Here is a 14,191-nt window from a genome sequence, read left to right on the forward strand (position 1 = left end):
TATGTTGGATTTTATTTTCCTGTCCCCCTAGCAGCCAGCTGTAATCTAGTCTGGGAGTTATTGATAGTTTTTTGCTGCAATTTTATCTGGTCAGCTAGCCAAAAGCTGCCTTGGGGGCCATGTTATTCCAGGAGAATCCAGTGAGACGATTTGTTTACAGCAGAGGGCAAATCCCACAGAGAGTGTTGGAGGAAGACAAGGTCCCAGAGGTTTGAGAGAGCTTGGTGGGAATTAGGAAACACAGCAGCAGCAGGGACAGGGTCACCTCCCAGCAGTCTTCAAGATCACTGTGACGGAGGTGGCGGAGCTCACCGTGCCAAAAGGGTGACCTCAGGGAGCACAGAGGTGGTGGGACGTGCTGGAGGTGCTGAACAGCTTGGGAAACTGAATACTCTTCGAGGCTTTTTCCTTTCCTTTTGTGCTCTGATGAAAAGCAGAGTCCAAATGCAAAATTCTTTCTCAAGGTCACATCCTGCGCTTGACTTTTGGCTGAGCAGGGCTGAGGCAAACACAGTCTTGGTGCTGTAGGCTGTTACTTCCTCTGGGAATTTCTGGTGTCCCACATTTTACACCTAAAGCTATGTTGCCAGGGAATCCTTCTCAAATTATGAGTGTTTTTCACCTGAGTCTCATCTTTTTCCTCCCTTTTGAAGAGGAGGAATGTCTCAGAGCAGTGCTAAGATGGAAGGAATTGAGAGTATTCGGTGTGCAGTAATATGGGGGAAATTGACAGAAACTGGGGGCTTTTGTCTGTTTTTTTTTTTAATATAATGTGCAACTGTGAGTGTGAATCTAGAATCAGACTGTCACTGTCTCCTTGGGGATTTTTTTCAGTGTGAATGCTGTTGGCCAGCAGGTGCTTTGTCTTGGCCATTTTCTCCAAGGGATACTCCTATATAATTACAGTCTTGGTGGCTTACAGATGGAAACTGGGCAGGGAGAGAACACTGGAAAGGCACAAAAAGCTGCTACCTTGTGGTTTCAGATGGAGCTAAAACTTGGGCTGCAGAACAAGGATTGCTTTGTGTTTTGGGTCTGGAGATGGGAAGGTGAATGCTAGAGAGTTGTTCAAGCAGTGCAGTGTAGCCTCTTTTTCCTCTTGATATGCTATTTGCAAATGACTTAATTTCTTTATTTTTTTTTAAATAGAAATATTTGCCTTTCATCCTTGAGCAAATATCCTGAGAATAAATGTCAGCCTTCTAAGAAAAACGAGAGGGTTTCTGAAATCTGAAACAGATTGTTAGCAGTGTGGAAGTGCAAGATGGAGTGAGAAAGGACAGGATGTGGATCTTGGTCCCTCCATGGCAGTGACAGCTTGCCTGGTGGGATTTGGAGGAGATGGGCCATGCAGGGCCATGCTCTGTGGCTACATGAGCTGATATGAACCCAGTAATACTGCAGTTCTTCCCAGTGTGCTGTCTGTATGTTCCCAGACTGCTCCTTCCACAGCTGCAGATGGAGAGAATGGGAGGAAAAAAAAACAGTTGGAAAGGGGAGAGGACAGCATTTTAGATATCAGGCTGTGGCATACTTACGGTGATTTTGTCTGACTTTGCCATCTTCTTTTCAGAAGAAGTTGCCTGAAAAGCTGTTGTAAACGATACCAGCCTAGTTTGTCCATCCCAGTGCCAGGGAGAGAAGCTGTTAGCAAAGACATTTTGCCCTTTCTGATGTAAAGTCCTTGCACCTATTTTCAGCAGTGTCTGTTCCATTTGTCTGGTTAAGCTGTTGTTTGACCTATGGTTTTACCATGCCCCTCTGCTGATGCCCAGAGCAGTGACATCCTGCACAGGGCAGTGGGGCTGAGCCCCAGGGTGCTGCAGAGTTTCTTCAGTAGCTCCCTCACTCACACCCCAGCAAACCTGAGTGCTCGTGGGCATAACACATCTGGCCCCAGGAAATCCACATTTCCCAGCCAGAGGTGCAGTATGCTGTGCATGTCTCATGTGTTCAGTGCCCTGTGCCTGGGATGCCCGTGGGGCCCAGGTCTGGATCACACCTGAGGTAAGACAGCTGCCCTCAGGCTGGGAGCAGTTTTGCCTGAGGGGGTGTCTGGGTCTGGGTTGTTTGTCCACTGTTGCTGAGTGCTTATTGCCTGTGAGAGAGTGAGTCCCATGTGTCCTGAGCATGCCTGATCTCACTGCCCATGTACTGCAAGACAGCTTGGCATGCAGGTTTCAACTTGCCCATACAATCACTTGCCTGGGCCTTAGGGAAATTAGGTCTCTGAGTTGGATGTGCTGCTCTGACTGAGTAGGAATGCTGGGAAATGAAGCGAAATCCTTCCTATGCATATCTCCTTGCTCGCACAAAATTTTCCAAGTGGAGCAAATGTATGTATCTGGGAGTTTTTGGTATTGATGATGATTTCCATGATTAGTGTGTATGATGAGGGTTTGCTCCATGCTCCACCAAGTAACTGAGTTGGAAACTTTCTCATTGATTTGGGGAGCTGGAGCTTGCTTGCTCGATTTGCCATGGGTGGGTAAAGCTGATCTCAGTCTTGGAGTAATTTGATCTGAGCTGGTATTTTTGTCATGTGAGCTGGGTGGAAATGGTTGCAGCCACAGAGGCCTCCTGGTGCCTGGGTGCATGGAGCCCCAGTGTGAGCATCAGCTGGGTGCCTTTCCTGCTGCCAGGGCAAGGCTGCTGCCGAGGGTGGCTCTGCTGCAGGGGTGGGAAAGGGTTCACTGAGAGATGCCTGCTGAAAACTGCAGTGCTGAATCTTTTATCATATGAAATTGAAGCTAGATATGTTGGAAAGTCAGTAGGCTGTCCTCATATGTAAAGCATTTCAACAGAGATGTGGTATTTCATATGCTGCTGGTGTTGCCTAAAAGTCACACTCATCCAGCTAGAGCAGAGATTATTTTCTTGTCATCTCCAGCTTTTTTAGAGGAAAGGGCAGAAACTGATCATATGCATGTGATAACCCAGAGAAGAAAATAGATGCTAAACAATCTCTGAAGCTATTTCCTTTCTATACAATGAGTAACTGCTGCATGCAGAGTTCTTTACTGTGCACCAGTGACTTAATAAAATATACTTTTATTATTTGGTCACTGCTTCCTGACTTTATATAGAAGTTGATATCTCAGTTATTTTTATTTTTACCTGATACTAACCTGAGCAATGCAATTGAAATGCTAAAGCCTTACATATCTAATGCAGACTTCCTGTTTCTATGGCAACAAAACTCGACCTTGTACTTAATGAAGGAATATTGAAGTGTGAGTAACTGTTACTTTAAGGTTTATAAAAACAAACAGAAGCACTTTATATCTGGAGATTAGAGAAATAAAACGGAAATGACCTCTTTGCATAGAACAACAAAAATTTCCTAGGCTTGGGATACTTCATTAGTAAGAATGAAACCATATTAATGTCTTAAGGAGCTCTGTGTTTTAATCTTTTTTACCAAATTAAAATATAAAAGCTTTTTATAGCATGTGAGAGTCTTTGAGAGCTTTTTCTCCCCTTTTTGTTTCCAAAGCTGCTGTGTTTGTGGTTAGGCTAATGAAAATTTGGGCTGCCTGACAACAGATACAGTTTCTTTTTTTATTGGCAAAAATCCATTGGTAGTTTTTATATTGGCTGAAAAGAAAGGGAACAAAATGTGTGGTGTTTAATCCTACATTTGATCTACAAGCTAGTTCCTGGTCAGTTAGTTTAAATCTGTGTTACAGTGATAAATGCAAATTGCAGGTCGGAGAGTGAATGAAGGAGCAGCTGTCATCTCTTCCTATTTTCTTAGGGCTTTTCAGTTAAAATTTTAATAACCATTAAATTGTAATTTAAAACCACCACAGAAAACATCCCATAGAAAAGCAACAATGCTGACAGCAACACATCACGAATGTTTACAGGCCTCTTTCTGTATCAGCATTTCAATAAGTGCTACACAACATTTGTGGCAGGTTTATTGAGCTAAAGTATTAGTCTGTGCAAGTGAATGTGGGCAAATGGGAAATATGATATAGAGGCTTCCATTACAATCTTACTGGTGAAAAGATTTCCACAAGCCAGTCCCATTTTTGTGTTTGCTATTTCTTCTGTGACTTTTTAAAAATTTTGTTGTTAGGCTGTGCTTCTGACAGATTCATCTTCTGACTGAATAAAGCTAGCCAGGGTTCAGGGTTTAAGGAAACATTTGATCTAGTGAACTGAGTTTTATCTACTCACTTGTCACAAGACAGCTGAGGCAACCAGAGAGACCAGTGATGGTGGTAAATTGCCCCACAGCAAAAGGAAGGATGGAGGGCAGGATAAGACAGATGGGAGGCTGGCCTGTTTGAAAGTTGATCAAGATAAGCTATTGGGAAAAGCAAACCCAGAAACAACACACTCAGCAAAATCCAGCTTGGAATTGGCTGAGTCAGAGCATATTAAGTGTGGGCAGGTGGCATCCCATTTGAGCTGGGTGCCTGAATCCTGCTGAGAGCTGTGCTCTTCCAGCTCCCAGCAAACTGTTTGGAAAGGCAGGTGGTGTCTCTGAGATGTGTGAAAAGCCATGACCCAAGATCTTTGGCTTGTGTTTGACCATACATTCTCTTTTAAAAATAAACACCTTGTTGTTAAGTAAAATGCTTCTCTAGGCAGAGACTGAAGGAAATCTGGCAGTGAGGATGCAGCAGGTAAATGGAAGTTTCACCACAGACAGCTGGGTGAGCCTAAATATGGGAGGAAGCAAAACTTATTTGATTCTGCAGAGCTTTGACCAAAGCTCCTGCAGGACATGACCTCCCTTATAGTTTCCTGGAGATGCTCTGGGGGTGTCTTTGCTGGTGGGGCTGACTGTCTGTGTGCTCTGTCTTTCAGGGATAGAGCTCTGTCCTCCCGGGCACCGGTTCATGATCACCATGGTGGCGAGCTTCATCGAGATGGCAGGGCAGTTCCTCATGCCAGGGCTGGCTGCCCTCTGCAGGGACTGGCAGGTCCTCCAGGCAGTCATCATCTGTCCCTTCCTGCTGATGCTGTTTTACTGGGTGTAAGTATTTCTTCCTCCTGCCAACGAGCCCCTGATGTTGGACTTGGGAGATGCTCCACTCTCAGGAAGAGTGTGTGCTTCACAATACAAATTCCTTTCCCCTTGTTCTTCCATCCACCTTGTGCAAAGCTTGACTTTCAAAAAAATAATAACTTTATAATCTGCTGTAGCATGCAAATATGCTACACCCTGCAACACGCTGGGCGCTGGGGAGACAGTCCCCTTTCACTGAGGTGAAGCTGTACTTTGTTATTATTCTGGCTTTCACGTCCCCTTTAAGGACTAAAATAGTTCTTGAGAAGATGCATCCCAGCCTGGCTGTTGTCAGATTGTGACTGCATGGCTATATTTTCCCTTAATACCTATGTTGTGGTTCTGGACTGACACTGTTGGTTTCTTTGATCCAAGAAAAGTTACAAATAACATCTGTCAGCCCTGGAACAAGCATGCTGGGATGTTTTGTATGCCTGAGGTAGTCAGCCCTGAACTAGACTTGATTTTGCCCAAATTAGCACATGCTATGCTGAAATCGGGTGGCTGGTCTGTGCCAGGCATTGGCTTGGGATTGTTCCTACAAGGAATTCCCCACTCCCAACAGTCCCACTCCTCTGTGCCTGTGGCACTGTGGTGTTGGTACAGCTGTCTGAGAGAAGTAGGATGGCTTTCACCTTGGGAATAGTGCCAGGTCCATCTCCACCATGACTTTATAAACATTCAAAAAAAAATCTTTCTTTGTTGCTCTGTCTTAATAGTGACACGCAGTGGCAGCATAAGACAACAGAGGCTTATGAGAGTAGTGTTGTACAAAACCATAACAATAAGAACACTAACAAGTCTAAAATATTTCATTATTGTACACTGAGAAGAATGCACCACTCTGTGCAGGACCAAGCTTGTTAGGTACCATGGCGAACTAGGCTGCTAGTTGTAATGCCTGACAAGTTACAACATGTAAAAACATGTTGCACTATGTAACAGTTATATTTTTGTATTAACTTCTTACAGACCCCTCCTGTGTTGAGGGTGGTAACCCTCAGTGGGGATTTCACTGCTTATTCCCAAGGCAGAAATGCCTCAGCATGGGCAAAATGTGCACTCAGGAGAGTTAAAAATCCCTTGAAAATAATGACAGCAGGGGCAGGGGGTTCCCCCTGTATTCCAACATATAGAATTTAAATAGCCTCATCTTGACAGCCTCATCTACCTCTTTGATGAATAATGAAGAGTGTTTTTGTTAATCTGTGACGCTGTTCTTCTCTCCCTCACCTGCTGTATGCTATACACGTGCTGGTCTGCTCCAAAGCTTCGTGTAGTAATGCCTGCCAGCTGAAATACTTCATGTCCACCACTGGATAAAACACAATATCAAACAGAGTATTTACAGACATTTGCGTCCAAAAGGATGGTGCAGTAGTATGGAGATGCCTAATGAGCATGGGGGATGGCATGGAGAACAGGCATCCCTCAGCAGTCTTCTGGAGGCCACACATTTTTCAGGTGGCTTTGGCAGGGTCTCACACATTCCTGTTGAGAGGTCATTCCTGAGTGACATTGAAACGGATAGGAAATGCCAAAAATTATGCTGTAATCTGCAAGAACTCTGTGGCTTTTTAGATGGACAGGGCAGGCAAACCAAGCAAATAAGTCCCCCTTATATATTGTGGAGCATAGCAACTTGAGAAGTAGTGGTAATAGCCAGAGGATGGGGATTTGTGTTGCCCAAGGTTTTTGCATTTGCAGAAATGAACCTTGGTTGGGATGCCTCTTTAATTATATTGTCGGTACAGTATGTACTTTTCTCTTAGGCTCTTTGCTTCCATCTGTTGCATATTCTCTGGGAAGTGTTACCATTCCATTACCTCTTTCTTTCCTTCCAAATGGAAGGTGGACCCACAGCGGGTGTTACAGATAAAGGAAGAAAGCTAACTGATTGGTAATAAAAGAAGAACTGGAAAACTGCACTGCTTGCTAATTCCCCATCATGTACCCAAAGCAGTGAGTCAACAGATGCTGCAAATAGCCCCTGCACTGCCTCCTCCTTTTCTGTACTCTCTTTACTTCCATCTCCTGCTGTGAGAGTGCTGTTTGCCCCTCCAGGCTGGGGCTTGGCCCTCTTCCCACCCATGGTTTTGCTCTTCTGTTGGCCACATGCACATGGCAGGCTACGCAGTCCCCAGGAGGTGCATGGCTGAGTGGATTGGGAAGCTGGGCCCAGATGGGAGAAAAGGGGAAGGCAGCATTTTTGTCTAGGAGGGTTGGGGAGATGGGCTTGGATACATAAGTATGGAGCAGATACCCCTACTGGACTCTTAGGTCATTCTGGAAGGGCAGAAAGGCACCCATGTACGTCAGACATGGGCACAGGGCGTTGTGACAGGGGTATAAAGATAATTTAATAGAAGTTAGACTCCTTTCAAGTGTGTGTATGTATTAGAGCCATAAGGGAAGTGAAACTCTAACTATACAGAGACCTTATTTCTTCTCAAAGGAAGCTCCAGACAGGATGATGAATGTCAGTAAAGGCATCAATAATTTGAAATAAACTGCTTCCCTCTAACCAAAACTGAAGAAATGGAAAGAGGTGGCTGGTTCTTTTCTGGTGCTTTTAGATAGGATTTACTCGCACCAAGACACAAAGTTGCAATAACTGTGTTTGTTGACCTGAGGCAGCCCCCTAATTGACAATACATTGCAGCCTTTCCATGGGCATCCATTTTCCATCCATCTGTGCAGAATCACAGTTCTCCTTCCAGCTACATGTGGTACCTTCCTGGTCTTTATCAAGGATTCTTTCCTCTTAGGATTTCTACCATCCCCAGTTCTTTCCTTGCCTGTGAAAGCATGACCCTTTGCTTACTGATGGAGGAGGTAGCAGACTATCAGCCAGCTATATGAGGAAAATGCTGAAAACCAAAGGTCAGCAGGAAGGAGTGCATGCATTGGCTGTGGTTCACCAGGGACAAGCTGTCTGCACACCTTGGAGCAGGAGCACTGAGGGAGTGTGATGTACTGCTCTAGGGGAGGCAGGAAACAAAGGATGGAGTGGCACAAAGGGCTTGTGGTCATGCTCTGTTTAAAACAATGGAGCTGATGGGAACTGTAAGCCAAAGGAATTACCCAAAAGGTGACCAAAAGCTGAACTTTGTGACATTAGCTCAAAAATATGTATTATTTTTTACCCCCTCATTTGCTAATGACTGAAGTCACAAAAATTCCAACCTAAACATGAAATGACATCACCTGTAACTTTACCTTTCCCTTCCCTCAAAGAAAACATTATAATTGTAGCTTAATTGAGGAAGGAGGTCAGAGGAGGCTGCACCTTTGTATCCTTGGGCCATCGATGGGCTATACCTATCTCCTCTCTCACCACCTGTTGTGTGAGACTCGAACACTCACAAATACTGAGTGCTTCTTCAGGAAATTCAAAAAGCAAGCTTGTGTTTGTGATCATACTTTTAGTGCTACTTAGTCATCTCACAATTTAATGCATTTGTCAATGGCTGTGTCATTCATACTGTAAGTATTATTGGTGTGTGCTTCCACAGACAGTGTATTTATCACCAGCAACCCAAGAACAATTCCTGTTGCTCAGTAAGTGATACTTGCATCTGGCCATGAGATTTATTGAATGTGACCAGACTTCTACTCTGGCCATGAGAGTCCATTGGGTGCAACCAGGCTTAGTGTGTCACACTGTTGGAGAATTTGTGACCATGGGAGTTCTTATTGAATGTTACTGGATTGATGGCCTGGACTCAAGGCAGCCCATGGACTTTTAAGTGTCCCTAAGGAATCTCTCACTGCTCACACTGAGAGATGGAGCACCTGAAAGATGCTAGGCTTCAGCACTTCCAGTCTGAGCAACCTGCAGGACCCAGAAGATAAGAGACATGTTTGTGCCCAGCCTGTGAAGCCCATCCCTGTGGCTCCTTTCCTTTCCCTCGGTGTGGCTGGTCATCACAGGACTTGTTTGGAACCTGTGAGCAGACTGCTGAAAATCTAAAACTTACAGGCTGGTGGCTGAGGCTGTACCCTCACCACGGCCAAGCATGCAGAGATTTTGCATTCAAAAAATTCTTTTGCATTCTTAAAATTCTTTAAAAAAAAAAATGCTTTTTCTTTACAAGACTTTCTGCTGAAAGATGTGCTAAATCATCTGTGCAGCACGAGGAGTAGTAAATAAGCTGTCAAGCTGAATGGCTGTCATCATAGTTGTTACATGTTTTTATTGGCTGATATAATTTAGATTGCAGTCTGCCTGATTTCTTTCCTTTTTATTTCTTCTTCCAAAAATAATTTCTGTGTCTCAGTTGGAGGCTTTGCTAAGGTGTTTTCCAAATTGTATCAGCCCTCAGAGATAGTACGATAATGGTGCAATTGGCTGCTTAGAAGGACAAGAACTGGGCAGCATCCACAGCAAAGATCAGTGTTTTGTGAAGGAAATTTGAGGGTTTATTATGTATTTGAAGTTAAAAGTAGTTGTTAAATTTGTTTTTAATACAGTCTTTTGGAAGAACAGTAAAAACAAAGTCTCAACATGAAAAAAACCAGAGTGAGATCTGAAAGTTTTCACGTCTTTTGTATTATTGGAAAAAAAAAAAGGAGAGTGACCAGTTAAGCTCATTGATCTGGTTAATATCAGCACTTGTAAGAAACAATTGGATGGAAAGTGGACTTTTTTAACTGTATGCATATATATGTTTTTAAGGCAGCTAACAAAATATTATCTTTAGTCAGGGAAGCTTATGATCCTAAGAAGTAATTCTTCTCTTTCATCTGTCTTTAAAAGAGAACCCAAATTACTTCTGTCAGCTGTTTTCTTTCTTTGGTCTGAATTACCATGTGTGAACTGTTCATCTCATTCACTCCCTTTTTGGCATCAAATGTCTATTGCAGACAGCGCTGCCTCTTCCTCTCATTTCTTTCAAGTTATATTAATGGACAGAGCACCTGTAATATGTTATAAAATTCCAATGTGCCATATATCCATGTGATAGGATACTTGCTCTATGATTTGTGGATCAGGGTAAAAGAAAATATCATAAAATTGCACATTCTAAATCTGTTTTCTCTCTTTTTTGTTTCATAAATTATTCTTCTGTATTTTGAAATAATTACATAGCTTCTGAGTGGTTAAATGAGCAACCAAAACTCTACCCGTTCATCCTCTGACAGAAAACTGGAAGCAGCCCTAACCTGTTTTCCCTCTTTAAAGTATTTTCCCAGAGTCTCTTCGGTGGTTGATGGCTACACAACAGTTTGAGGCATCCAAGGAGCTGATCCTTCAGCTCACGCACAAGAACAGGATGAGCACAGAAAGCGACATCAAAGGAGTGGTACCTGGTGAGTTGGACAGACAACTGCAAACCCCCCAGCTCTTCTCCAATGGCTGCACGTGGCATCACTGCCCAGAATTAAATTGTCCATTTATTGCCTGTAAATCATCTCATTCATTCGTTCATTCATTCATTCTGCTCTTGAAAACCCATTCCAAACTCCAGCACTGTGTTAAAACTCCATGGCCTGTTGAACAGTCCTAGTAATTATAGTCTTGTCTTGCAGTGCCGTGTGTCTTTAGAGACATCTCTTGAAGAATTTTACCATGGCTACAAGAGTGCGCCTTCAGCTCTGTGTGCCTCTGGAAACTGGGTTTTAAGGAAGCTGCTTGCTGGGATCCTGCCCATCACCCAGCACTTACTCTGTTGGTTTGGAGAAGCAGCAGCACCCAAACCCCCTATTCTAAAGTGCCAGCCCCATGGGAAACTTAAACCACGTTAGAGTTTCTCTTTAAAGCTTTGCTCCAAGAGCTGTTTTGCTCTCCTCTCCTGCATCATCTGAGTGATGCTGCTTTAGGGATGGAGGGTTGCTGCAAGTGACAGTGGTAGGGTGCAGTTTTTGCTTGAGAGTCTGAAGTATCAATTCCTTGGTTTACTGATGCTTTTAGAAAGAGCTGGCTTCCCTCATCACCAAAATTGTCACTGAAAAAGCCAAGATCCTGTCTTGTAGATTGCTGTGCAGAAGAGACTCTGTGTGTGTGTGTATGTGTGTTTGTCTAATTACAACAAAGGCAAAGAGCTTCTGGATCTTTATCTCCCCAGTGCACCTGTCAGATTTGGTTCAGGCTCCCCTTTTTCTTCTCACAGGCTTGATTCTGCCCATAAACACCCATTTTGCACTGTCATTTGCAATCTGTATCACACTACCCACTTGTCAGAAAATGGTGGAAACATTTCCCCTGCTTTTCCAACACTAGCTGCTCTGACCTCAGGGGCTGCAGGGGAGCCTCAGCCAGTAGCTCTGCCAGAGGGCAGAAGTGATGGTGCTGTGCTTGTCTGATCCTTATTGAGGATCTCTGGGGTAACTGTGGTTTCTGTCAGTCAGTGTTAAAGGCGTCATTCAGCGCTGGAACAGGCTTAATCCAAGATAGAAAACTGTCACCATTAACATCAGTGCCTAATGAATAAATCAATCTCCATCAGTGAGGGGTGGAAAGCCCAGTTCAGGATCTCTGGTACACATTCCCAGGTCATTGGTGTGGTTTGTGGTGCAGTGAGCACACTGGTGTTAATTAGCTGGCTTGCATGTAATTGTGTGTCTGGGGTTACAGTTCCTGGATCTGCATCACACAACGTGGCTTTGCAGTGTAAATACCATTTTTCTGGTAAAGTTTTGGAAAGCATTAGGGGTGTGAGAGCTGTCATTAACCTGTTGATATCCTCCCCACCTCATGTTTGCAGGTCTTCCTCAGGATAAATTATGGATCTTGAGAAATGATGGGTCCCTAAGCCAACAATTGGCCTTGGAGTTTCCCAACCAATTCCTAAATTTGGCTTTTGTCAGTAAGCTTCTTGAATTTGCAGATGAAATAAAACATATTTTAGGGGAAAGAAAAAACTAATTACCTATGTTTCCTTTGAGGAAAATAATAAAGACAACTGTGTGCTGGAGGGATTTATTTAAGCTATGTATAATGATATTGCCCATGGAGGAATGCTAAATTTCAAAATGGCTTTGTGACTATTATTTGTGACTGATTACTTTTTTCAGCAGTTTCATGGTAGGAGCACACTCTTGTTTAAGGAAGGGACTCCCTTTCATGTGGAAAAACAGAACATTATTGCACACCTTGATACTATGGATCCTCTGACTGCAAATACATTTAGATATAGCAGTTGTCAGTGCAGCACCATTTACAATTTATAAATTATTCAGAACATGGTCATTTCTGCCTCCTTGATGATGAGATTGTTGAGGTATTTTATTATTTCTTCCCTCACTTTTTCTCTTTAAACTCTTTCTGCAGGCCCACACTTAAAGGCTTTTCTGATGCAGCCCTGGAGGGAAGCTGCATTTCTGTAGGAAGAGTAAGAGAGGAGCAGTATCAAAAGAATTAAATAAGATTAACTACAAACTGCTGAAGGAGGATCACCTCTCTCATTCTGGGTGCATGAGGGCGTTGATGGTCTGAGCGAGGACAGGAATACAGTAGGATTGTTGAAATAAGAATGTGATCAAGCTCCAGGCCTTCAGTGGGTCAGGAAGGAGAAGGAGCCCTTTCTCTGCTCTTGTGTGCTGCAATAACATGTCCACAGCTGCTCTAGCATGGATGGGTAAAAAACTGGTACTTGTCTGGGAGAAAGGATGCCTTGAGACTGATGCAGATATCCCTTGTTTTCCCTTTATTACATTGTTGAGCTTTCCTATCTGTGTGGAGGGATTTTTGTTTTGTGATTTGTTTGATTCTTTGTTTTCCATCTGAAAAGGCTGGAAAATGTTTTGCTTTAGTTAGGGGCCATTGTGTTGCTGTTGATTATTGCTCACTGCATTGTTGTAACAGGCTCCTGTGATTGAATTACTCCCAATGTATTTAAATGACAAACTGCTCACTTGCAGTCCCTTCCAGCTGAAAATCCCACTGTAATTTTACTCATACATACCAATCAAATTAGTGTATCCGATATAACAGATCATTACAGGAGTTACAGGAGTTTCATATATACCTATTTTGGCACTTGGTATGAATCCCATAGTAAAAAGAAGCAGTGTTCAAGAGGACAAAATTATTCTGGGATGCAAGAAAATTTAATTTTCAATTGCTCTCCAAGCAGTGAGCGGGCTGATATTCCTTTCTGAAGAATTACACCATTTCCATTGCCTTCTGAAGGCTTTTGCTCATTCATTGGCTACACTGCCTGTAGTGTGAGTGCCACTAACCATCTGTAGGGCCTCTGCTCCGTGGGGAGGTGGCCCATGTGTAAGGTGGGGCAGGGGGGAAAGGAAGCAAAATTTATCTGCTGTTTTTGACAGTCCTTTGGGCTGGAGTGGTTGCCAGTGCTCTCCTGGGAGATGTCTCTTAAAGACAAGAGCTAGAAGTGCAGACAGTGATCCAGCTGCAGCCGGCAGGTCCAGCAGCTGCCACAACAACCCCTGCCAGGGGAAGATGAGGGTGGGCAGCTGATGGGCAATGCCCAGCCAGCAAGATGGAGTGGGAGTGTGCTTACATGGGAAACAAATTAGAGTGAGACAAGGGGTGTTGATAGCAGTCTAGAGTGCTGTAAATTTACATTGCCCTTATCTTCACTAGCCTGTCCCAGGGCTGGTGTTGGTTGCATAAAGGGATCTTTTTCCTCAGAAGCTTTAAGTGGCTTTATTTTTGAGTGCTTGGTGTACCTTGTGATTTTGGGCAGGAATAATTTGCCTTTATAATGAGATTTTTGGATTTATGTGGTTGCATTTTCTTCCTTAATGCTTAAGAAACATAGGTGAATTAGACCTGGTTAAATTACCCCGGTATGTTTTCACTCAAAATTTCACCAGTTGGCTTTAAATTTTGCCCTCTTTTAGAAATAAAAGTTTAAATCTGGTTTTGCATCAAGGAAATTATTTTTATTCAACTGTTTATTGAAATGTCATTTTTTAAACAGGCTTGTTGAATTTTGTTGACATATGTTTCAAAGCATTACCCAAAAAAGTCAGCTTCAATCATGAGCAAATTAAATATTTTGATAATATTAATTCAGTACAGGTTTTTTACTACCAGTTTCTCCAGAAACTTTACCATCTCTCCCTTGTTTCCCTGTAGAATGAGAAGCAAACATAAAATTCAGTGCAGCTGTGGGACAGTCATTTTGACCTTAGTGTCATAAATGATAAGGAAGTACGAAGATTGTTTAAGAAAATGGAGAAAAGACTGTTCAG

General features: G+C 43.2%; 1 protein-coding gene across 1 annotated transcript in view; it reads left to right on the plus strand.

The window, feature by feature from the left end:
- Positions 1-14,191, plus strand: part of SLC22A23 (solute carrier family 22 member 23) — a 109,220-nt gene that overhangs the window by 69,212 nt on the left and 25,817 nt on the right. Inside the window, 2 exon segments of the mRNA XM_058022569.1 lie at positions 4,822-4,990; positions 10,209-10,336. Of these exon segments, the coding sequence (XP_057878552.1) occupies positions 4,822-4,990; positions 10,209-10,336 (297 nt within the window).

Source organism: Melospiza georgiana, chromosome 1 (assembly GCF_028018845.1).
Source record: "Melospiza georgiana isolate bMelGeo1 chromosome 1, bMelGeo1.pri, whole genome shotgun sequence".
NCBI classification, from domain to species: domain Eukaryota; kingdom Metazoa; phylum Chordata; class Aves; order Passeriformes; family Passerellidae; genus Melospiza; species Melospiza georgiana.